At 42.5% G+C, this 23,509-nt stretch overlaps 1 protein-coding gene across 2 annotated transcripts in view; it reads left to right on the top strand.

Annotated features, from left to right (window-relative positions):
• Atf6 (activating transcription factor 6) overlaps positions 1 to 23,509 on the top strand; it is a 177,476-nt gene that overhangs the window by 5,118 nt on the left and 148,849 nt on the right. For both annotated transcript variants that reach the window (XM_052201325.1, XM_052201324.1), the window contains exons 2-6: positions 9,029 to 9,105; positions 10,329 to 10,416; positions 13,256 to 13,356; positions 19,012 to 19,138; positions 19,909 to 20,112. In XM_052201325.1, the coding sequence (XP_052057285.1) occupies positions 9,029 to 9,105; positions 10,329 to 10,416; positions 13,256 to 13,356; positions 19,012 to 19,138; positions 19,909 to 20,112 (597 nt within the window). The remainder of the gene's footprint in view (positions 1 to 9,028; positions 9,106 to 10,328; positions 10,417 to 13,255; positions 13,357 to 19,011; positions 19,139 to 19,908; positions 20,113 to 23,509) is intronic.

Genomic DNA, 23,509 nt, shown 5'->3' with positions numbered 1-23,509 from the left:
CTACTTGCCTTTCCCTATGTAGGTGCTGAGGATGCTCTCTGTTACTAGATAGACCAGTTTTCTCTGTGTAGGCCGCCAGCGGCCACATACGAACCGGGTTACCTGGAAGAGAATTCTGAGGGCGATGGGAAGGGGGGCGAAAGGAGAGACTGAGTCAAGGCGACAGTGCCGGTCAAGACTAACTTTAATATTTCTATGTCAAGATTTATAGTCTTAGGGGGAATAACCCAACCCCTCCCAGTAGCTGGTCACATCAAAGGGCAGGCCGAGAAGTCTTCGGCTCCAGATCTCAGCGGGTCGCCTGTTTCCAGTCTGGCGAGGTCTCTGCTGGGTCTCAGGTGAAACCGCCTTGGGGCAGTGTTGGTAGTCAAGGTGAAGTCGCCTTATTGTTCCAAGGAACAAAGGCCGGAGGTAACCCATCTGAAGAGTGGGGGTTGCCAGCCAGCTTAATGTTGTGGGGGAAGAGACATCTCTGTACATTTCAACTCCCTCATGCTTTATTAAAAATGCCACCCAAGCTCTTTTTCCTAAGTATTTCTCCCATCTCTGTTAGAAAACAAACGTAGTTAGTTAACTTCTCCTATTTGGAGGGGAAAATGCCAAGCTTCCTTAGATGCCACTTCCTCTCTTGCTGTCACCACATTTTTCCTCCTCCTCTTCCCCTATTGCTTTTTTTTTTGAAAGTCCATGTTTAATTGTGACCCTGACTCTTCGTCTAGCTCTCCTTTGTGTTCTATTGATTTCTTTGTTTGTGTGTGGAGGTGTGGTGTACATGCCAAGGTGCATGTATTGGGGTTTTGTCTAAGCTCCACCCCACACCTACCTGGCAATAGCCAGGTATGCCCCGCCCCAGAGATCTGGCCCACTATAAGAGGGGCTACTTGCCCCTCCTCTCTCTCTTTGCTCTCCGCTCTCCCATACTCTCTCACCTCTCTGCCCCTGGGGCTCTTCCCCCCCCCCCCCCCCCCCCCCCCCCGCGTGGTCATAGCCGGCTTCCTCTCTCTCTCTCTCTCTCTCTCTCTCTCTCTCTCTCTCTCTCTCTCTCTACCTCTCTTTCTCTCTTTCTCTCTTTCTCTACCACTAACTCCCATCCCCTATTCTGAATAAACTCTATTCTATACCATGTCTGTGTGTGTGTGTGTGGTCCCTCAGGGGCAGAGGTGCCCAGGCAAGGGCCCGCCTGGACACCTTCCCCCACGCCGCCTAGCCACACTCAACTAACCCCCTATACTCCCCCCTTTAAGCCTCATCATCCTGCTGCCGAAAGTCCTCATCTAACCTCAAAATCCTTCAGCATGGGCGATTGATTATCTTCAGGATTGATTTTTTTTTTTTCCTTCCACCATGTGATTCCTGGAGATTAACCTTGGGACCCCAGACTCAGCAGCGAGCACTTTTCCTTACTGAGCCATCTGTGGCCCCCATATTTCATATTATTGAAAATAATAAGACTCTGGTCAGGCCGAGATAGAGTAAAAAGCAAGGTCACTGTGGAGGAGTAAACAAATAAGTGGTCAGGGCAGAGGGAGGTGAGGTGGAAAAGCTTGCTCAGAAAGCTGAGAATCCCAGCTGCTGTCATTGAGGGAAGTCTGAGTGTTGGAGGTGTGAACTTGGTGGAAAGGCCATAGGGATAGGCAGTAGATTTAGTCCTTTAGAACGATACTTTGTGCTATTAGTTTCTCATGGATTCTTCTGAAATAGTCTATATATACAGAAGTGCATTTATCCACCTTCAGTTTTTTTTTAAACCACAGAAAATGAAAGATTGGTTCGTATACTATATCTGTATTTTCTATATGCACCAACTGTGAAAATCCTGCCCCACTTACTTTGTGCCTCCTTACTACCCACAATTCTCCCGCTTTCACCACCGGAAACACAAGCATGCAGAATGAAACTCCTAAATATTTTACTGGGTATTTCTTAAGAACAAGTGGTGTTTATTTACAAAAAAAACCAAAAAAAAAAAAAAAAAGCCCATGAATGCATGACAATATTTATGGTTCTAAGCCAGACCACAGGGTTCCTTATCTCGCATCAACTATGGTCGTCCATAGTTAGAACAGGAACACATTTTGAGAAGTGTGCTTGCTGTGTGACGGTCTTAGTGTGGCATCTGCCTACAAAACCTAGATTTTAAGGTCTGCTACACACTTAGCCTGTATAACACATATGTGCATATACAACACACACATAATACTCTATCGCCTATGGCTCCTGTGGCCACAATGAGCAAAACAATCAAAGACTAAATAAAATGCAAGAGACGGTGCTGCAGTTGAGACACAGTAGATGTAAGCTGCATGACCTGTCATGCACCGTGGCTCACTATTTTGTTGTAAAGCTGCTTTTATAAGTACAGGGGACACACTGTTAGATAAGGAGGAGAAGTACACTGTGCAAATCCTAAACTAGGAACATAGTTGTCGCTTGTCATCATCAAGGATTATGTGTATACTATACATAATTGTAGGTTTTTATTAGCTTCTCGATGGTTGTTTACACATCATTACCACACCTACCTGAGTGTCCATCATCATAAGATACCATGACAGCCCTGATGTTGCTAGGTGATAGGGGTTTTTCAGGTCTGCTACAATTTTTTGTGACTGCCTTTATATAGTGTTGACCATATTTGTTTTCAGCATCCCTTTTTAAAGGCGTTTTTTTGTTATGTTTTGCTTTGACGGACTCCTATAGCCTAGGGGAGTTTCCAGTTTGCTATGTAGCTAAGGATGGATGACCTTGAACTCCTATACCCCTACCTTCCCCGTGCTGGCATTACAGGACTTGTGTGTGCCTCACTCCTCTGATGGAGCCAGTCTCACCCTTCAGTAGGTTTAACAGGATCTTGTTATGTTAGCATGCTGGTTCAAACTTTTGATTCTCCTGTGTCTACCCCCTGAGTACTAAGCTTACAGGTATGTGCTACTGTAACTGTCCACAGCTACACCTAATGGGTTCCCTGGAAGGGAAGCTGGGGATGTATGGGAAGGCAGCGAAAAGAGATGGAGACCAAGACAACAGTTGCTGCAGAACCAGTTGGGTTTGTTCCACCCGTGGCTTGTGTTTTTCACGTCCTTGAAGAACCGTGGACTTCACCTTGGTCTGAGCACTCCACCCTGGGTGGAGGGGATTATGGCTAGCACAGGAGTCCCAGTTCAAGGCTGGGAGAGGAACTTCACCTTGGTTAATGTCAAGTTCCTGCCAGGTGGCATGGCACCCCAATAAGGCTCTCTCTCTACATGCTACCATGTCTGTCTGTCTTTTATTTGTTTTCGTTTTTTTTTTTTTTTTTTTTTTTTTTTGGAGAGGATCGTATATAGCCCTGTCTGGCTTCCAATTCATGGTATAGATGAGGATGACCTTGAGTTTACTTTAAATAAAATGTTGAGATTATTTTTAGTTTACATGTATGGGTGTTTTGCCCATGTATATCTGTGCAACCATATGTACATCTAGTACCTGTAGAGGTCAGAAAAGGTGTCAGGTCCCCTGGAACTGTAGTTGTGGATAGCTATGAGTCAACCTGTGGGTGCCTGGTCTTGAACTCAGGTCTTCCAGAAGAGCAGCCAATGCCCTTAACTGCTAAGCCATCTCTCTAGCTCCAATTTATCTTAATTTAAAATAAGTAAGTTTATTTGTTTTGTAGTTACTGTTGTGTATACATAAACATGTGTGATGGCAAGAGGACAGCTTTGTGGATTCGGTTTTCTCCATCACCTTTATGTGGGTGCTGAGAAGGGAGCTTAGGTCATCAAGCTTGCTTGGTAGGTTGACCATCTGAGCCCTACTTGAATTTCTTTATTATCATTCTGCTTCTGTCTTCCAAGCAGGGCTGCAGGCATGTGCCATGCTTGGTTCATATGGGGATTGACTGTATGTTGTTTCATGCATGTTGTGTTATACCAACTGAACCACATCCCCATCCCAATTTATAGCTTTGTTTTAGCTTCGGTATTGAGCAGAGCCTGCCTGAGGGCTATGGCGGAAGTCGGAGATGATTTGGAGGCTTCTTATTGGGAATTCCCAGAATTAATTGATAGCAGTAAATGTCTGTACATACACATGCATGGTTTTGAGTCAAGATTTGTCTGTTTCACTCTGGCTGGTCTTGAACTGCTGGACTTAAGCTATCTTGTTTTAGTGTTTTTTGTTTTTGTTTTTTGATTCCCCTTCTCCCTCCCCCCCCCCCCCCCCCCCCCCAGACAGGGTTTCTCTGTGTAGCCCTGGCTGCCCTGGAACTCACTCTGTAGACCAGGCTGGCCTTGAACTCAGAAATTCATCTGCCTCTGCCTCCCAAAGTGCTGGGATTACAGGCGTGCGCCACCACCGCCCAGCTTTAAAAGCTGTCTTGTTACTTCAGCTTCACAAGTAGTTGAGACTAGAGGTCTGTGCCGTACTGTCCCTCTGGACACACACTTTAAAATTCTGAAGTAGCTTCAAACCTGTAAGGACATTGTTTTAAGAGCTCCGAGAAGAACTCTTGCATGCTCTTCTGCAGTCTTTAAATTACATCACAGTTGCCCATTTCCTTCTCTTTTCTCCTTCCCATCTTTCACCCTTAAATACTGCAGTATCTATCACCCCCCCCACCAGAAGATAACAAGCAACGCCCCACTATAAGCTTTCCTCTATTACCACAATGTGTTTCTTCCATTCAGAAAATAAACAGGGTGTACAACACTGATGTTCGTTTTACAGAGGTGGTTCACGTTTTGCTATCTGTCTTAGTTGTCTGGAATTCTTCCTGCAAATACTCAATGATTGTTTGTTGTTGTTGTTGTTGTTTTGTTGTTGTTTTTTTTTACATGTCTCCTTGATGTCCTTCATTCTGGAATAGCTCTTTAGTGTTTTTTCCCTTGTCTATCATTCCCTTAGCAGTCTTTATGCAAGAATTTAATCATAATCTGAGTCTATACACTATGCCTTGTGACCAGACTCAGGCCATGCATTGGCAGGTATGCCTGATGATGCTGTGTTTGATTCTCTGAGTCATGTGGTGCTGGGCACATGATTACAGATGAGTTGCCATCTGTCAGGTTTCTCTACTGTCAAGCCAGTTTTACCTTTTGTGTTTTTATTTATATTTGGGGGAGATAATGGGACAAGGCACTAAAGTCCTGTTATTACCAACATCCCCACGTCCCTGTCCTCCCTGAGTCAACCATTCTCAAATGGTTGCCACAAGCAAGTTATCTCTATCCTGCCTTACATTTATTAAAGCAATGCTTATACCCTTAGAAAGAGCCCTTTCCTTTCCCCCTCTTCCTTTTTCCATATGATTTCACTGAATTTTTTTTTATTAGTGGCTTGTAAACTTTTACTGTGTCTTGATGTTTAGATTTCTCAGATTTGATCAGTGGGAGTTCATTCATGTTAGTGCCTTTGGTCTTTCAACATCGCCATGTGCACATGAAGCAGCGAGGATTGTACTCAGGCCTTGCACATGCTGGGCATGGCCTTGTGTCTTCTGATAGGTTCATGTCTTTTGCTGAGAATTTCCTTTTTTTTTTTTTTTAAAACAAATTAAGATTTCCCAGGCTTATTTTGTCCTTTGCTCTGAATCAGTCCTTTCTCCAAAGTGCCCCTTAGTGATTTCCATTTAGTGGAGGGTGGTTCTTAGTGTCTGCTATCTGAGCACTATCTTAGTCCTGACCACTAGCTTACCTAAGACTCAGTGTCCATCTACTGCCTGAGTAGAATTCTCATTCTTCTGGGTTGTCATTGTGCACAAACCTCTCACCAGGCAGAACTAGGAAATAAATGCATGTCTCTGTGTACACACACATAGAAGAAACATCTTTAATGATCTTTCTTTCTGTTTCATAGTTGTTTTGAAACAGCTGCCATTCTACAGCCCAGGTTTGCCTGGAAGTAGTAATATAGCATAGGCTAGCTAATATGGAACTTGCATATTCTTTCACCACTGCCTCTCCGATGCTGGGATTGTAGGCATGTGCCGCCGTTCCTGGGTGTACATGAGTGCATTTAAACATTAGTTCATTTACTAATCATTTCAGTCTAATACCTTATAGTTATAGTCCTTTTACCCTCACTCATTCGGTGTTTCAGAACCCTCCCTCTGACAGTGAGGCGCCTCACTCCAGTTCCTTAGATATAGTTATTGGTTTGCTCCATCAGTTAACAGATTGTTGACTAGAATCACTGCTAACTGTTGAGGCTTCTCTCCTATCTGCCACACTCTTCTCCCTCCAGCTCCATTTCATTGGTGGCTAGGGAATATTGCCATCTACACCAGGCAACCTGCCCTTCTTCACCACACCATTTCTGTGAATACCAGACCCTTTGCTGCAGATGGCTATGCATAAAACCCCAGCAGCCCCACTGCTCTGCTGCTTAGATGCTGGCTGTGGGGCCCGGGAAGAAGGGAGATAGGAAGAGGGGAAAGGGGATGAAAGGTACGAAGCCAGGTTATGATTTATAAACATACGTTTTGAATAGAAAGTGGATAGGATTTGGAGGTAAATCTAATATAGGGAGAGCACGGGAAAGGAGTAAACATTGGTTCGAAGGTTTTCGGTGAGCCGCCAGGAGAATTGAATGTCATCAAGTAACAATTAGAAACAGTAGAAGGTTAAATAGAAGGAACAAGCCCTCCGTTTGGAGTGTGCCAAATCGGAGGTACTTTTTAAACAATCAGGAGATGTAAACACAGTGTGATGTCCATGCCTCTTGACGTTATCAGCTGGAGATACGTATTTGGGAATGCTTGATATAGAGATGCTATTTAAAGCCAGGAGTTCTGTGGTGGTTCAGAGAGAAAACATTTGATAGAAAACTTTAGTCTGAGCCCAGGGGCAGTTTCGTGTTAAAGGGATGGGGAACCATTAAGGTAGGGTCAGCCAGCGAGGTGGAAGGAGATTCAGGTGAATGCAGGTGAGTGTTACGGAAGCTAAGTGAAGAAAATGTTTTAGTTAATAGGAAAGGATCAGACTGTCAGATGCTCTTGATTGGTCAGTAGAAGCAAGGACTGTGAACCTAGTAGTGTGGAGGTTACTGGTGACGTCAGTATCTTTTGTATGGAGTGTTGTGATGACTGGAGTAGGTTCAAGATGCATGGGATGAAATGAGAGATGGCAAATGCAGAAACCCTGGAGGCGTGTTAGCCTGCACTTCAGGCACATGCTCACAGTCACCTTGCATGATTTTTGGCTCTGGAGCAGAGCTTGAAGTAGCCTTTTCTGACAACTGTGTGGGTGGCCGGGCATTCTTACTATCTATACATTATTGCTGTGCTTTATTTTAGTTGGTGAAAGATTCTTGTCACTGGTCAGTGTCTTCATTACTGTTGTGTTGCTTTATGACACCATGACCCAGGCAACTTATGAAAGCAAGCATTTAACTGGGGCCTTGCTTACAGTTTCAGAGTTAGTCCATGACCCTCGTGGCTGGGGGCATAGCAGCAGCAGGGTGCTGCAGCAGTAGTGAAGAGCTTATGTCCTGATCTGCAGGCAGCCTGCAGAGAGAGCTGAGGCTGCATCTGGTGTGGGCTTTTAAAACTTCAAGGCCCACCACCAGTGACACACCTCCTCTAGCAAGGCCATATCTTTTAATTCTTAATAAATAGTTCACCAACTGTGAGTCTTTTGTGGGGAACTGGTATCCTCATTCAAACCACCACAGCCAGACAAGTGAACTGCCTGTGCAGCTGAGGAGCGTCTGCATGGAGGGAATCACACAGGAGTTTAGTACAAAGGAGGGTCTGGAGCTGGGAAACTTTAAAGAGTTCTGGAAGTGTTAGGAAAGGGGGGCTTTACAGAGTCTATGGTGTAGTGGGCCGAGTCAGCACCTTGAGCTTCAGCTAAAAAGTTTTTTCATGTAGATTATGGAAGAATCTTTTTCTGGTCCATATTTTTCTTAGTTTATAAGCAAACTTCACTAGAAATTAGAATATACTTCAAATTGCTGAAATTTAGGCAAGTCTTTTATTATCTATTAAACATTTTTGTATGTACTTCTGTGTGAGTGTATATACATATGTGTGTGCATGTGTGTGAGTGTATGTATATATGTGTGTGCGTGTGAGTGTATGTACATATGTGTTTACTTCTGTGTGAGTGTATGTACACATGTGTGTGCAAGTGTGTGAGTATATGTACATATGTGTGTGCATGTGTGTGAGTGTATGTACATATGTGTTTACTTCTGTGTGAGTGTATGTACACATGTGTGTGCAAGTGTGTGAGTGTATGTACATGTGTGTGCATGTGTGTGAGTGTATGTACATATGTGTTTACTTCTGTGTGAGTGTATGTACACATGTGTGTGCATGTGTGGGAGTGTGTATGTACATATATATCGTATGTGTGTTGGGGTGAGGGGGGGCATGCCACAGTGTGTGTGGAGGTCAGACGACAACTGTGTGTGTGTTGCGGTTTGGTTCTCCTCCCGCCCTCACGTGGTTCTGAGGACAGAACTCAGGTTATCAGGCCTGTGCAGCAAATGCCTTTCCCTGCTCAGCCATCTTGCCAAGCTGCCACTTTTTGGCTTTGTTTTTTAAGACATAGTCTCTTACTGAAGCTGGAGTTAACTGATTGGGCTAGAGAGCTCTAGGGAATCCATCTTTCTCTGCCTCCCTAGTGCTGAGGTTCGAGGTATATATAGCTGTACCCAGTTTTTTTGTTTTTTTGTTTTTTGTTTTTTTTTTTTTTGTTGTTGTTTTTTTTGTTTTGTCTTGTTTTGTTTTGGTTTGGTTTTTTGGATTTGGTTTTTTTCGAGACAGGGTTTCTCTGTAGTCCAGGCTGGCCTCGAACTCAGAAATCCGCCTGTCTCTGCCTTCCAGAGTGCTGGGATGACAGGCGTGCGCCACCACCGCCTGGCCGTACCCATTTCTTTGCCTGTGTTACGGGGAGCCACGCCCATGTTCTCATGATGTTCACATTGCCGGAGCTTGTCAGCAGCAGCTGTGCCTAAAGGAAAAGGAATAGATCCGCCAAGGGGTGCAGAGCTGGTTCCTCTCTGACTCCTGAGTGACAGTAGCATTTATTTTCCTTCTTTACCCTAGAGTCTACATTGTTTGCTGAACTTGGCTATTTCACAGACACCGATGATGTGCAGTTCGATGCAGCGCCTGAGACTTACGTAAGTATTTATTGTTGGAGAAATAGTGAATAACTTGATGTTTCATCTGTACTGTGATTAATGTATGAGGGTTTCCAAATAAGAGGTTTAGGCTAATAGCTAAGTGACACCATTAACCATGAATGTTAGTAGCTCTTGCAGCCACAAAGTATAGAGCTATAAAACTGTCTAGGTCTTGGTTTGAGAAGCCTTGTGTACTTAGCATATGTTTTGTCTTAGGAGTGAGTGACCTTGGAAAAGCCATTTGACAACCTGTTTGTTTTGGACTTAAGGCTTCATTCACTCTGTAGTCTTGGATGGTCTCGAACTTACTACATAGCTCTGGCTGGCCTGCAGTTGCTAGCTGTCCTCTTGCCTCAGCCTTCTGAGTACTGAAAGCATAAGTGTGAGCCATTAGCTGAGTCCTAGTTCTTGATTTTTACAGATCCTTTGCTGCTTGTGGGAAATAGTAGGATTAAGAGGCATGTGTGAGTCATGTATCTAGTCAAAAGGAATTTACCAACTTCCTCTTCAAGAGCTCTGAAAATTAGTCATGTCCTTATTTTTATCTTTGATTGGTTAGAGAACTATGTAAAAACTGTTATTGTAATACTTTGAGCCATCAAGGTGACTTAGATTTTTTTGATTGGTATTTCTGTAGGGGTTAGCTTTTGGAATTCTGAACTTAGCCTCAGTCTTGAAGCCTTTACCTGCTCAGCTTGTCTTATTGGCTCTAAAAGTGTCTTTTGGGGTTTGTTTTTTGAGTTATAAAAATGTTAGAAGTTTGAAAACCGCAGAATGGTTAAGGTGAAAGCCATCCTCCTGCGGCGCTCACCATCTTTGTGCCTCCTACTTCGTCGTTTCTGGCTTTATTCTATGGAGGTGATATGAATAGCTATTTGTTTGGACTTGCTTTTCTTAATAGCAAAGGGAAAACATCTACCTTGTTGGATATGGGTCTCTCTCACGGCCAAGGACTCAGTTGTGAATCTTTAATGGTCTATTTCCACAAAAAAGAATAAATCTCACAAAGTTTTTAGCTATTGAGCATGTTTCCTTTTCTAGTTCTTGGCCTTTGGGGAGCCAGAAGTGCTGTATCCCTGGGTTCTCTAAGATGTATCTGCAGTATGGCGCGGTTGGCTTGGGTGGTAGCCATTATGTTAGCCATGGTACATGGTGCCTGTGGTTTTATTTCACGGGGTGTGTGTTTCATTTTTAATCATTTGCTGATTTGACACCTACAGGAAAATAATTTTGATCATCTTAATTTTGATTTGGATTTGATGCCTTGGGAGTCAGACATCTGGAGCCCCAGCAGCCACTTCTGCTCAGGTAACTGTGTGCTTTGCCCACAAATGCTCTGACTAGACTTGTGCTATCGCTTGGTTAATACTCAGAATTAAGTGAGTCAGAAAATCCTGGCCAACAGGGCTTACAGAATGAAAAGGATGAGGCTAGGGTTACCAGCAATTAGGAGCCTCATAGTGGGGAACCCGAATTTGGTGTACATCCTTTTGAGGAGGGGCACAGCTTGGCTAATGCTGTTTTTTTTTCAGTGTTCAAAGTTTTATAATATCAATAGAGAGAACAGGAAATTGGATGAAAATATCATTTGTTTCCTATGTCGGCAGTTACTTAAGGTATAATGATTGAAGCTTTTACAGGCTATTACTCAGGGCAGATCAATACACTAGAAAAATCCTTGATACTGGGACAGAGAGTTTAACTACAGTTTACAACAGTTTACTTTGGATTTTAATGTTCAATTTAAAACTTTAAAATTTTTGTGTGTAAGTGTTTTGCCTGCATGTCTGTGTATGTGTGCTTGTGTGCCTGGGGCCCAAGAAGACCAGTAGGGGGTGTCTGGTCCCTGGAGCTGGAGATGATTGTGAACCATGTTGTGGGTGCTGGGATTGAACCTGGTCTGCTGGAAGATTAGTCAGCTCTTAATTGCTGAGCCAGCTCTCTAGCCCTAAAGCTCACTTTTTTTTGAATACAACTTATAATTCCCTTTTAGCCTTGGCTAATGTGACTGCGAATGAGAATCGATTCAGAATTTTCATTTTCCATAGCTTTATGCAACTTCTCAGCCACTCTGGCTTCGTTCTGCAGTCTTGTTATTTACAACCATTGAGCCATCCTACTGAGGGATAAAAAGTAACATTCTCATAACTTATACTTTTTTCTTACCAATACATCTTACCTTCTTTATTAACTAGATACAAAAGCTATCATTCCCTTTAATCTTTATTAATTTTTTTCTGGTATGTGTATGCGTGTGATGTGTGTGTGTGTGTATGTGTGTGTGTGTGTGTATTGAGGCTAGAGAACTTTTTTAGAAAAACATTTTAGAATTACTTATTTTTTTATATTCGCGTGTGAATGTTTTGCTCACATGTATGTTTTGCACCATGTGTGTCCCCAGTGCTTTCGGAGGTCAGAAGAGGGTGTTAGAGACCCTGAGTAGTGAGAATTTTGGTTTCTTTAAAAACACAAAAATATTATAAGATTGTGTTTTTGTTTAAGTCCCAGGTGTGGGATATGGGACTGCTTCAGATTGCCTGCAGCAGCTGACTGTGATTTGCCTCGTGCTCTAGCAGGGGAGTGATTTTGCCAGCTGCAGATAGTTTCTGCAAGTGTCTGGCATTTGGAATTCTGGGGATTCTTCAGAGGGGATATAAATGTTAGGGCACAAGAGGCAGGGTGGATTGTTGGTTGGTGGTTAGTTGCTGTTGGTTGCATTTTGTAAGTAGTTGCATGCATAGAAAACAAAACAAGAAGAATTAGATATCCTGACAATGAAGATCAAACTGATGCCAGAGATCAGCAGGAAGTAGTCTAATGATAAGGCTCCCCTCTATTCTTTTTTCTCTATCTAGTGTTAGGGGTTGAGAGGGTGGAAGAGTAGCCAGAAGTCTGGCTACACCCTGGAACTGGAGTTACGGACAGTTGTGAGCTGCCATGAGGGTGCTGGAATCAAACTCGGGTCCTTTGTTCGAGCAAGTGCTTATCAAGCCGTCTCAGCTCTGGTCCCCTCTGTTCTTATCCGAGGGATTTCTTTACCACAGAGCCTCTTCCTGAACCCAGAGCACATGCGTTTTGGCGAGGTTGGCAGCTAGCAGCGCTGGCATTTTTAAGGGAGCTTGATGAAGTTGGGCTTGAGTGTGCTGCAAGAGCCTGGAGCAGGCTGTCCTGACAGGAGACACTGAAGGAAAATGTCTTCTCCTGTCTTCTAGTGTGCTTCCTCCATCTCTGCATACACCGCCTAAAAGGAAGCGATCATTAGTAGAGATCATTAGCGTCACAGACTGTAGGAGTTGAGAGAAAGTGGGCATAGACCAGCACAGTTTCCCAGCAAATCCCTTTTTATCTCTGCCCTTCCTATTCTCCTTCCTTTTATGTTTGTATTTTGCTCAATTCCTGTCTTCCCTCATAGAATGTGAGTTACAAGAGTGCTCTCCAGTCCAAATACCTGATCCATAGATTCTGGGAAGCTAATAAAATGGTTGTCTCAGCCAAGGTTTAGTTACATGGTAGTAATAGTACACTTGGGGGTGGGTAGCTCCGAGGTGAGATGTTTACCTAGCATGCACAAAGCCTGGGGGTTGATATTCAGTTCCTCAAAACAACAACAAACTGTAGCAACAACAGCAATCAACCAAAGAACCAAAAATAAAACAAAAAGCCAAAAATCCAGAGCGAACATTGACCTTGTCTTTTGTATTCTGAGGTGGGAGGTGGGAGTTGATTAGATGGGTAAGTTCATACAGTGAAGGTGACTAGATAGACACGATTTACGTGGGGGAGTGTTGCTGATTTCCATCTCCTTTCTGATTCAGGGTAATTGGCTTTTTGTATATGGCATAATACTGAAAACAGGAGAGTTTAGAGTAGAATGGTTCTCCCGCTCTTGTTCCTTGACTAACAAAGCCAGTGCAACCAGTTTCTTTTTTTTCTCCAGAGAATTAGTGCAGATGTGACTTCCTACAGGAGTACAAGTGTATGCTGCTTTCTGATCTTGAGTTTTTCATTGAAATGATATGTTTTTGTAACCTTGCCCTCACTACTAATTGAATTTTCAAAGACCATTTTACCTTTTCACCCACCATATATATGGGTGGGTTTATATGGATTGGTGTGTAAAACTGTTCTCTATGTCTTTCCATGACAGACATTAAGGCAGAGCCCCAGCCCCTTTCTCCGGCTTCCTCCAGTTGTTCCGTCTCCTCACCTCGGTCCACAGACTCTTGTTCTTCAACTCAGCATGTTCCTGTAAGTGGACAGTCTTGTGATGAACCGAGTTATAATCCATCTGGAAAATGGGGGTGGGTGGGGAAGGCAGTTGACATTAATGTTTTGAGTAACCTTAAGGAAAATGCAGACTGAGTGAGGCGAGGAGTCAGATGTCATGGATCAGCATGCCACGTCCAAGAGAAAGAACACCCTTGTACTCTCTGGCGGGCTGTCAGGCCTGTTCATTCATTCATTCATTCATTCATTGTTTGTTTGTTTGTTTCTGTCTCTTTCTTTCTTTCTTTCTTTTCTTTCTTTCCTTTCTTTCTTTCTTTCTTTCTTTCCTTCCTTCCTTCCTTCCTTTCCTTTCCTTTCCTTTCCTTTCTTTCCTTTCTTTCTTTCTTTCTTTCTTTCTTTCTTGAGGCAGGATATTACTGTGTAGCTCTGGCTAGCCTGGAACTCATTATGGAGACCAGGTTGGCTTTGAATTTGTAGAGATCCTCTGTCTCTGCCTTCTAAGTGTGGAGATTAAAATAATAACCAGCACACCAGCCTAGTTATTATTATTTTTATATTTATATAAAGCATACATATATTTATTGTTATTATTATTGTTCTTACTAGTACTGTATTGTTGTTGCTGCTGCTCTTCGTCCTCCTCCATGTCCCCATTCTTTTCCTGCCTTTTACTTCTCCTCCTCCCTTCCTTCTATTCTTCTTCCTCCTGTTACTCAAAAGCTTCTTCACCAGTCAGTCAACAGGTCCTCCAGTACAGGAGTGAGGATTAAAAAGACAGAGACAATTAGACAGTGCTGCAGCATGACCCCAGTCAATTCTGAGACTGAAGGCGGGTTTAATTTTTTCCAGTCTGCTTTTATTCCATTTTTATTACATACAAGTACTAAGAGCAATAGTAGTACAACGAGGAGCAAGCAGGACAATACACACTAAATAGTCAAGGCAATAAGCAAAGTCCTGTGACTACTCCACAGGGACAGGTGTTTCTACGGGTGTGTAAGAATGACCAAACTACCTGAGCCCACTTCCTCGCCCAAGCCCAAAATCTTGCCTGAAGCTCACTTCTTTCATTTCACCCCAAGATTAAAATTCCTGCCTTAGCCCACTTCCCTATTATAGCCTAACGTTAGATTCCTGCTTGAGCTTAACTTCCCTGTCATGCCCTAAGGTCGGATTCCTGAAGCCCATTTTCTTGTCCTTGACCAGCGTCAGGCCCCGCCAGGCAGCACATCCCCCAGTAAGGCTCTCTAGCTTCTTCACTCAGAATTCTCTAATTTTTTTTATTCTTGTTCTCTTGCTTACATTGCCTTTTTATTTGGAATGATCTTAAATTTGCAAGTATATTGTGGAGATTTTTGTCTGAGCCATTTGAGAGTCAGTTGGCCACTGAACTCCAAATTCTATGTCTACTTCCTATGAACAATAAATATTTTTTTAACAACAATACAGCCATCAAAACCAGGAACTAAACATTGATATATAACAATAATTTCATATGCAGCCCTGTAGGCCTATTTGTTTTAGCTATTGTATTTGCTTTTTATATACCTCTACCTTCCTTCCAACTCTTATTCCTTCCAACACCCCAACACCAGGTAGGAGAGAAAGAAGGATAGAGGGGAAAGGAGGCTATGTCTCTTTAAACTAGGAGCAAGTCTAATCTTCCTCTATCAGGATGTCTCCAGCTTCTTCTGCTTCTTCTCTCAACCAGCAACAGCAGGAGCGGAAGCAGCAGGTGAACCAGCCAAACAGCCAGGCTTCTTCCTTAGAGTCCCTCCTGCTTCAGAGCTTCCCCAGCCCTCTCTGGGCTCTGGCATTTTTTTTCTCGCTTAAGAGTTCCCAAAATTAAACTATCTGCAGTGGGTACAAATCATGCCCCTGCTGGAGCACGAGGCAAATAGTCTGCTGCTGTGGATAATCTGAAGCAGGCCACACCTGGGGTTAAAACAAAAACATGTTTATATAGCATAACTGAGTTTTAAAAGAAACCGAAACTCACTACACAGCCCCAGTTTAGATTGTGTAATTTCACATGTAGCGCCATTTAGATTGAAACCAGCAAAAGCATCAGGGTATAGTGCATGTGCTTGTCTTACTGCTTTAACGTTCTTTATTCTGGAACAATTCTTCCTTCTTGATTTTGTGCTTTGATGGCCTTATCATTTGGATAGGCAGGCGTTCCCTGGGATCTGGTTGAGCTTTAGTGGCCATGGCAGAAAGGCGCAGAAGTGGTTCTGTGTCTTTTGTTTGCTTGTTTTTGTCTGTCTGTCTGTCTGTCTGTCTCTCTCTGTTTGATTTTTTTAGAGAAGGTTTCTCTGTATAGCCTTGACTGTTTGGCTATCCTGGAACTCACTCAGTTTACCAACTCATAGAGATACACCCGCCTCTGCCTCCCAAGTCCTAGGATTAAAGGAGTATGTCACCACTGCCAGATCTGTTTTTGCCCTTTGAGATAGGATCTCACCTAGTTGAAGCTGGTTTAAAGTTGCTATGTAATGGAAAATGACCTTCAACTCCTGATTCTCCTGCTTTCCCCTCCCAAGAGCTGAGGTTTCAGGTGCAGGTCACCCACACTCTACCTCTTTGTTTGTTTGTTTGTTTATTTATGTTTTTTGAGACCGGGTTTCCCTTTGTAGTTCTGGCTGTCCTGGAACATTACAGGTGGCGCACTCTGGGAGGCAGAGGCAGGCGGATTTCTGAGTTCGAGGCCAGCCTAGTCTCCAGAGTAAGTTCCAGGACAGCCAGGGCTACACAGAGAAACCCTGTCTCAAAAAATACCAAAAAAACCACATACAAAAAAAGATTCAGTTTGATGACACAATTTCAGCTTGTCCTGTTACTGGTGATGTTCACCTTGGTCAGCTGACAGCATCTGCTAGGCTCCCAGCTATGAAGCAGTGGACTCTTTCTCCTTTTGCTAGTTGCCAATATTTCGTGAAGAAGGTACTTTTAAACCATTGAAAAGCACTCTTCTTAAAAAAGATAAACATTTACTGTTTTATTTCGTGTGTGTGTGTGTGTGTGTGATGTATGGTTGTTCATGGATGACTCACAGTGAGTGTGTGGAAGTTAGACTCTCACCACTTGGGTTCTAGGCTTTGAACTCAGTGCCTTTATTTGCTGATCTGTTTCTCCTGCCCAAATGTGCTGTTCTTTGTCAAGCTTTATATCACTTATATATTTGTTAATATTAGTGTTGACTTATTTCCCACTTGGTTTAGATTATAACCTCCTGCTATGATTATTTATTCTGATTCTTGTGTTGTCTTGTGTTGTCCATTAGGAGTCTCTTTCTAGGGCTCCTGTGATCTTTTACTATGTTTCTGTTGGGCTCAGCCATCTTACATCAAGGCTGTCTCCTGGGCTCGTCCAGCTCGTCCAGCCTTCTCAGATCCCCTTGTGAATGTGTCCCAGTCCTTCTGGTGCCCTGACAATTCCCCCAGGCATAGGTGGTGGTCCTGCAGCTCCATCTACTGTCTGATGGTTAAATTATTCAGAAAGGGATATTTTCTATGTGAGTGTTAATTTTTCACAAGGTAAAGGTAGATCTCAGATCCATTTGAAATTGCCTTAGTATGTGATTCGAGACACAGGTTCAATTTTTTGTTTCTCTAAATTATTATTGAAAGGTTTATTCCAATATCATCTATTAAAAGTTTATTTGTCCCCTCACTGATTTCACTTACAAATATGCATTTTAAATTTATACCGATATTATTATTATCATCATCAAATATTGGTTTATTATTATTGATTTATATTTTGAGTTTTGAGACAGAGTCTTGCTTTGCAATTCAGGCTAACCTTGAACTCATGAACGTCTGCTTCAGCTGCTTGAGCGGTGAGGTTCTAGGTGTATTCCACATGCCTGGCTTCCATTTACTTTTAAAGATGAATTCATGTTACTGTGTATGTATTAAATCTGTTGCACCTAATTGCACATTTCAAAAAACATTCACTGTTTCTTACCCATACTATGAAGAATATATTTTTGTAAAACTAATATTCTCTTGTGGACCTTGTCAGGACCCCTTTGGGGTGTATGTCCACGTGTGGTGGGCGATAGGCTGCGGATGTTCATGTCTGTTCTTGCTTAGCTTTTCCGGTGCTGCTGTAGGCACTCTGCAGGCCTGTCAGCAGGGTTTGAAGAACCCAGGACCTCTTCTGCTAAGGCTGATGCTACCCAGTGTTCTGGGTTTTTTCCAGATAGGAAATCTTTTTGTTGTTGTTTACCTGTCATTTCTTTGATTATTGGTTGTTTACAAACTGTCTCTAGTTTCATTATGTATTTGTGATCTTCTATAAATTGTTTATTCTTGTCTTCTGACAGTTGTGTATGGCTTTACTGTGTGTCTGTGTTATTTACAGGAGTCAGTTGAATGGTTAGGCCACCACGCTGTGTTACATGACTTCTGCATGTGTGTTAGTGTCTAGGGAGGCTGGTTCCTCAGGAGTTCCTCACTGCTGTGAGACAGCTCTCAGTCCTCTTGACCTAACTAATCAGGTAGCTGACCTGAGCCCCAGGGCTCCCGGCTGCACTTCCCAGCCTGAGGTTACAAGTGTGAGAGGCTTGGCTCTCAAGTCTCAAACTCTTGCCGGGTAAAGGTGTTGCTAACCTCATCTTCCTGTAACTGTCAACTTTGTAGTCTTTGTTAAGTAAAACTTCTTAATTTTCAATTACTCATCTATCCTCCCACATATACCTTCTTTCCTTCTTGGCTTAATTTTGAAGTGTTTTGTTTTATTTGTTGATGTTTTTTCAGTTTTCTTTCAGATTTAAAAATTTTGTATCAGTCTTTTGCCTGTACGCATGTGTGTGCACATGGGTATGCCTGGTGACTTTGGACGTCAAAAGAGTGTCAGACACCCCAGAACCGGAGTAGAGACGGGTGTGAGCCACTGTGTGGTGCTGAGAAATAAACCTGGGCCTTCTGCAAGAACAAGTGTCCTTACCTGCTTAGCTAGTTCCAGGACCAATTTTGAAGTTTTAAGAAGTTCTTTTGTGCTTGTAGGCCACAAAGATATTTTCCTGCATTTTCTTATATTAACTATATACTTTATCTTTAACATTTACATTTTCTATACCTTTTGAACCTACTTTACTATGTGTTATTAGAAGGGAACCTTAATTTTTCTGTTACCCTAACAAATATGGCAGATTCTCTGAAAATTAAGAGACACTTGTTAAATGCCAATGTCATCCTAAGACATCTTTATATTATCTGTTTTTCCAGTAAATAAAATAACTGTTTAAGATTAATCTCCTTTAAATATTGTGGGAAAAGGCAGTGTTGATAAAAAGGATTAATAGACTTTGCTTTTGAGATTCTTTTAAGGATCAATACAAGAAATGGGAAGGGATCTTAGTCGTAGCTCTAGCCTTATAAGTCACTGTCTGTATGGCTACAGACCAGGTAAGGTCAGAGTGTGGGAGAAGTGGGAGCAGATGAACGATTTGTCTACTGTGTGAGTGCTGCATGGGCATGCTGCCTTTTGGTGTCTTTCCTCTGGGGTCGGTGAGTGCTCACTGACCAGTAGTCGCTTATACCGCATCTTATCTTCGCAGTAAGCTGCCTTCGGCACTTTTCTGTTTATGTAAGATCTTGTTTTCTTTTTAAGTAATTCATTGCTCAAAGATTATACGCTTGCTCATTAATTGTCTGTGTTTTACTGCAGGAGGAGTTGGATTTGCTGTCTAGTTCCCAGTCTCCCCTTTCCTTATACGGCGACAGCTGTAATAGCCCCTCCTCAGTAGAGCCGCTGAAGGAAGAGAAGCCTGTCACTTGTCCTGGGAACAGAACGGGTACCTGTTGCTTTCCCAGCTTCTAGTATTTCTATTTTAGACAACTTAGGTTCCATATTTAAAAGGCAAATCCTGGATTCAGCTTATATTTATTAAACTGGCTTGTGTTTTTAAATTAGTGTATCATTTTGTTTTCTTATGTGTAGGGTGTTTTATTGGTATGTGTGTCTGTGAACCAAGTGCGTGCCCTGCCCCTCCCCCCCCCAAGGCCAAAGGAGGCTTCAGATCCCCTAGAACTGGAACTGCAGACAGTGTAAGCTGTTGAGACTCCAGGTCCACTCAAGACACAGTCAGTAGTCTCAAAGCCCCTAAATTACATCTTATTTTTCTGTTGTTCTGAATGATAACTGTGAAGAGGACAAAGGGAGAAAATCTTTTGTGATGGTCTTTGTTGCCGTTGGTGAAACGTAGTTAAAATAGACTTGGATTCCATCATCTTCGGAGAGGTTGTAAAGGTCCCGTTAAAGACACTGAGTATGGGAGGTAACACCTCTCACCTTGTTAGGCGTAGGCGTCATTCAGTAATTTTAGCATTATCCTTTACCAGCTCATGCTCCCCTTCCAGGAACTGCACAACGGAAGGTCTCAGATTAGGGAGTTCTCTTCAGTCCATTCAGTTACAGAGCAGCGGTGCTCATGCCCATTGGTGATTGTTACTCAGAAGTCAGGGTGACACAGAGGAGAGTGTGCAACGTGGTATCTGTTCTTAGCTTTCTTCACAATGATTTGAAGTTTTGTTTTTTGTTTTTGTTTTTGTTTTTTTACTCTAGAACATGGACTGACTCCAAAGAAAAAAACTCAGATGAGTTCAAAACCTTCAGTTCAGCCCAAGCCTTTATTACTTCCAGCAGCACCCAAGACTCAAACAAATGCCAGTGTTCCGGCAAAAACCATCATCATTCAGACACTACCCGCCCTCATGCCGCTGGCAAAGCAGCAACAGATTATCAGCATACAGCCTGCACCCACCAAAGGTACCCCTGGAGACTGTGATGCTTTGTGTTTAATGGAAAGAACTAAGGCTTACATTACACACTTTATTTTAATTTGTGTTAACTTTTTTGAGCATGTTCCATCAAATCAGGAAATGTCCTTGGTCTAAGGATTTTTCAGAGACAACTAATGTGGTTCCTGTCCTTGCAGAGACAGAGCACTACAGGCCAGGGCTGGTGCTTCTTTTCTCTTACAGCTTTTATTGTGATGATATTTGCATTCAAGGGGCTGCTGCTGCTGCTGCTGCTGCTGCTGCTGCTCCTGCTGCTGCTGCTGTTGTTGTTGCTGCTGCTCTCCTCCTCCTCTTCCTTCTCTTCTTCCTCTCCTCCCCTCCCACCTCCTCCTCCCTCTTCCTTTTCTTGATTTCTTTTTCTCTTGCTTTTTTGAGACAGAGTCTCATATATCGTAAACTGGCCTAGAACTCTGTAAGTAGAGCAGGCTGGCTTCAAATCAACAGAGATGTACATGCTTCTGCCTCCTGAGTGCTGGCACTAAAGGTGTGTGCCTCAGCTGGCTGAGGTTTTTAATATAAAACCACTTAGAATGAGGAAGACATTTTGGGAGACATTTGTATTGCTATTTTATTTTGAGATTATTCTGGTTGTGGCAGTTTTGTTTTTTGTTTTTGTTTTTTTTGTTTTTTGTTTTTTTGTTTTTTTGTTTTTTTGAGACAGGGTTTCTCTGTGTAGCCCTGGCTGTCCTGGAACTCACTTTGTAGACCAGGCTGTCCTTGAACTCAGAAATCCGCCTGCCTCTGCCTCCCAAGTGCTGGGATTAAAGGCGTGCGCCACCACTGCCCAGCTTGTTTTGTTTTGTTTTAGGGGCATAAAATAATAGGGACCATTTCAAATCAGGGATGTGTTGAGCCATAAATCTGGCTCTTAATTTCTGAGGAGACTGTAGTTTGTTAAGCAGGGCATTGAACTAGGTTTTAGAAGACCTGACTTGCCAACCAGCTCAGAATTGGTGTTTTTCTGTATTTTATCCACCAGATGGCCTCATGCACTTATGATTCTGCAAGAAAGTCAAATGGATGTTAAGGGTTCCTAAACTAGTGAAAGAAATTCAGGATTGAGGACTTGATAATCTTGAGATATGTGATACATATGAGATATGTAAGTACAGTTTAGTCATCACTGTACCTACATTAGTCTGTGTGCACATGGCTATGAGAAAATTTATGCAGTGCATATTTCTCAAGATTGAATTTATTGGCACTAATTAACACTAGGAGCTAATAGGGCATCTGTAAATAAACATCAATGTCACATTTGTGTTTATGGCCATATTTGCATTAAGGCTGGTTAGCTTATTTCTCTGGAGCACAGTTTCAATGGGAAAGGCTTCATAAATTTGATCTCAACCCTGGGCATTGATGACCTAAACAGAAGAGCGTAGGCTTGGGTAAGGCCTAGGTAAGGCCTACTCCTGATGAGAGAACAGAGCGAACAGACCGACAGCTTGAAACGCCGGCCTTCGTTCCGGAGCAGCGTTCCCGTTAGTTTTTGTAATAGGAACAATGGCAAGCCTGTGGAATAAGTGCTCTGTGATTTGCAAATGTGTGTTAAGGGTTCATCAACTCTTTGAAATGAGGCAAAGAGTTAGTGTATATTCATAAATGGAGTTTTAGGACTAGTACCTAAAATATTTCCAAGACCTCAAAGTAATTTGTGTCTTTCCAAAGGCTGAGAATTTAAGTTGATGAAGAACCTCATTGCAGTCCCCATAGCTATTAAAGCACGAGTATAAAAGGCCAAAGTATGATGCTAACCTCAGTGTGTGATGAGGGGCATCCGAGCGTGCATCCGAGCGTGCGGGCAGCTCCTAGCTCTGTCTGAGTGATAGGAGATCTTTTCTTGGTTTTGCCTTTTTGTTTTTTGTTTTCCTTTCTTTCTTTTCCCCTCCCCTTTCCCCTCATGCTCAGGCCCTGCTTGCTTTTGTTTCTCTGTTTCCTTACTAAGGATGATTGTGAGCCACCATGTGGTTGCTGGGATTTGAACTTCTGATCTCTGGAAGGGCAGTCGGTGCTCTTAACCACTGAGCCTCTCTCCAGCCCTGTTTTTTGTTTTTCAAGACAGGGTTTCTCTGTGTAGCTCTGGCTGTCCTGGAACTCACTCTGTAGACCCGACTAACTTGGAACTGAGACATCCTCATGCCTCTGCCTCCTGAGTGCTGGGATTAAAGGGAAGCACCCCTACCAGCCCAAGATCTGTAGCAAGATACAGATTGTACTTTTTTGAGCAGCTTATCAGTTCCAGAGATTAAAATAATACATTTTGAATTTCAATAATTTCATATGATCTAAAAACTATATTTTTGATGATCATGTGTTTGTTTTTATAATATAATCTTTGGTATTAATATTATAATCTGAATATTAAATATGTATCTTTCATACTTTTTCTTAACATTTGAACTTGGAATGAGAGGTTGAAGGTGCTGGGGAGATGCTCAGTCAGCAATGCTACCACATGAGCCTGAGGACCTGAGCTCAGGTCCCCAGCACCGCAGAGAAAGCAGGGTGCTCAGCGCCTCTCTGGAAACAGGCGGATCCCTGCGGTCTCTGATCAGCCTGTCTAGCTAACCGATAAGCTCCAGTTTCAATGAGAGACTGTCTCAAAAAATAAGGCGGAGAGCCACTGAAGAAGTACCCATCAGCAACCTCTGGCCTCCACACGCATGTGCCTACACATGCATGTACCACATGGACAAGAAAGAAAAATGGAACAGATGTAATTCCTAAAGGCTTAAGTTCAGATTCTCTAGCGTGGGGTTAAAGTGCATCAAAATATGGTTCCAGTTAGGTTTGCTAACTTTACACTACAGTGTCGTTATTTTCTACAAACCTTTGTGCTGTCTAACTCACCTGGCATTGTCGCTTGAATTCTGCCTACCTGAGCTTTTTTTTTTAAATGTATTTTTGCTTCTAAGTCTTTTTTGCCCTGTAAGAATCTTATAAATAGTGCAGTTGAAAGATGATTAAAGCCTAGAATATTTGAAAATGTAGAGCGAGAATTGGAAGTATAGCTGTTATTAAATCTAGCAATGTAAGCATTGGTAATTGATGGGTGTGTTGGGGAGGGTCATGAAGGATAGAGAGGAGAGTCTCTTGTGTGACTTCTGTTTCTGTCAGACTTCTTTGATGATATTAAAAGTTACTGAAATTAGGAGATACTTAGAGAGTAACATCTAAGGGATGCCAGAGTGAAGCCAAGTGGTCTGGCTAGCCATATCTTGGCAATTAATTATAATATTTTGTCTAAAAAATGATGAAGTATAATCAGTTTCATTCTCAGGATTTTACCTTTTAATTTGAGATTTAAATTTGTATAGTTACATAACATTTATGAGAACTAATAAGTTAATAATACATGGAAG

Source organism: Apodemus sylvaticus, chromosome 12 (genome assembly GCF_947179515.1).
Source record: "Apodemus sylvaticus chromosome 12, mApoSyl1.1, whole genome shotgun sequence".
Taxonomy (NCBI): Eukaryota; Metazoa; Chordata; class Mammalia; order Rodentia; family Muridae; genus Apodemus; species Apodemus sylvaticus.
The sequence above is the reverse complement of the archived record's forward strand: the minus strand, read 5'-3'. Positions and strand labels throughout refer to the sequence as shown.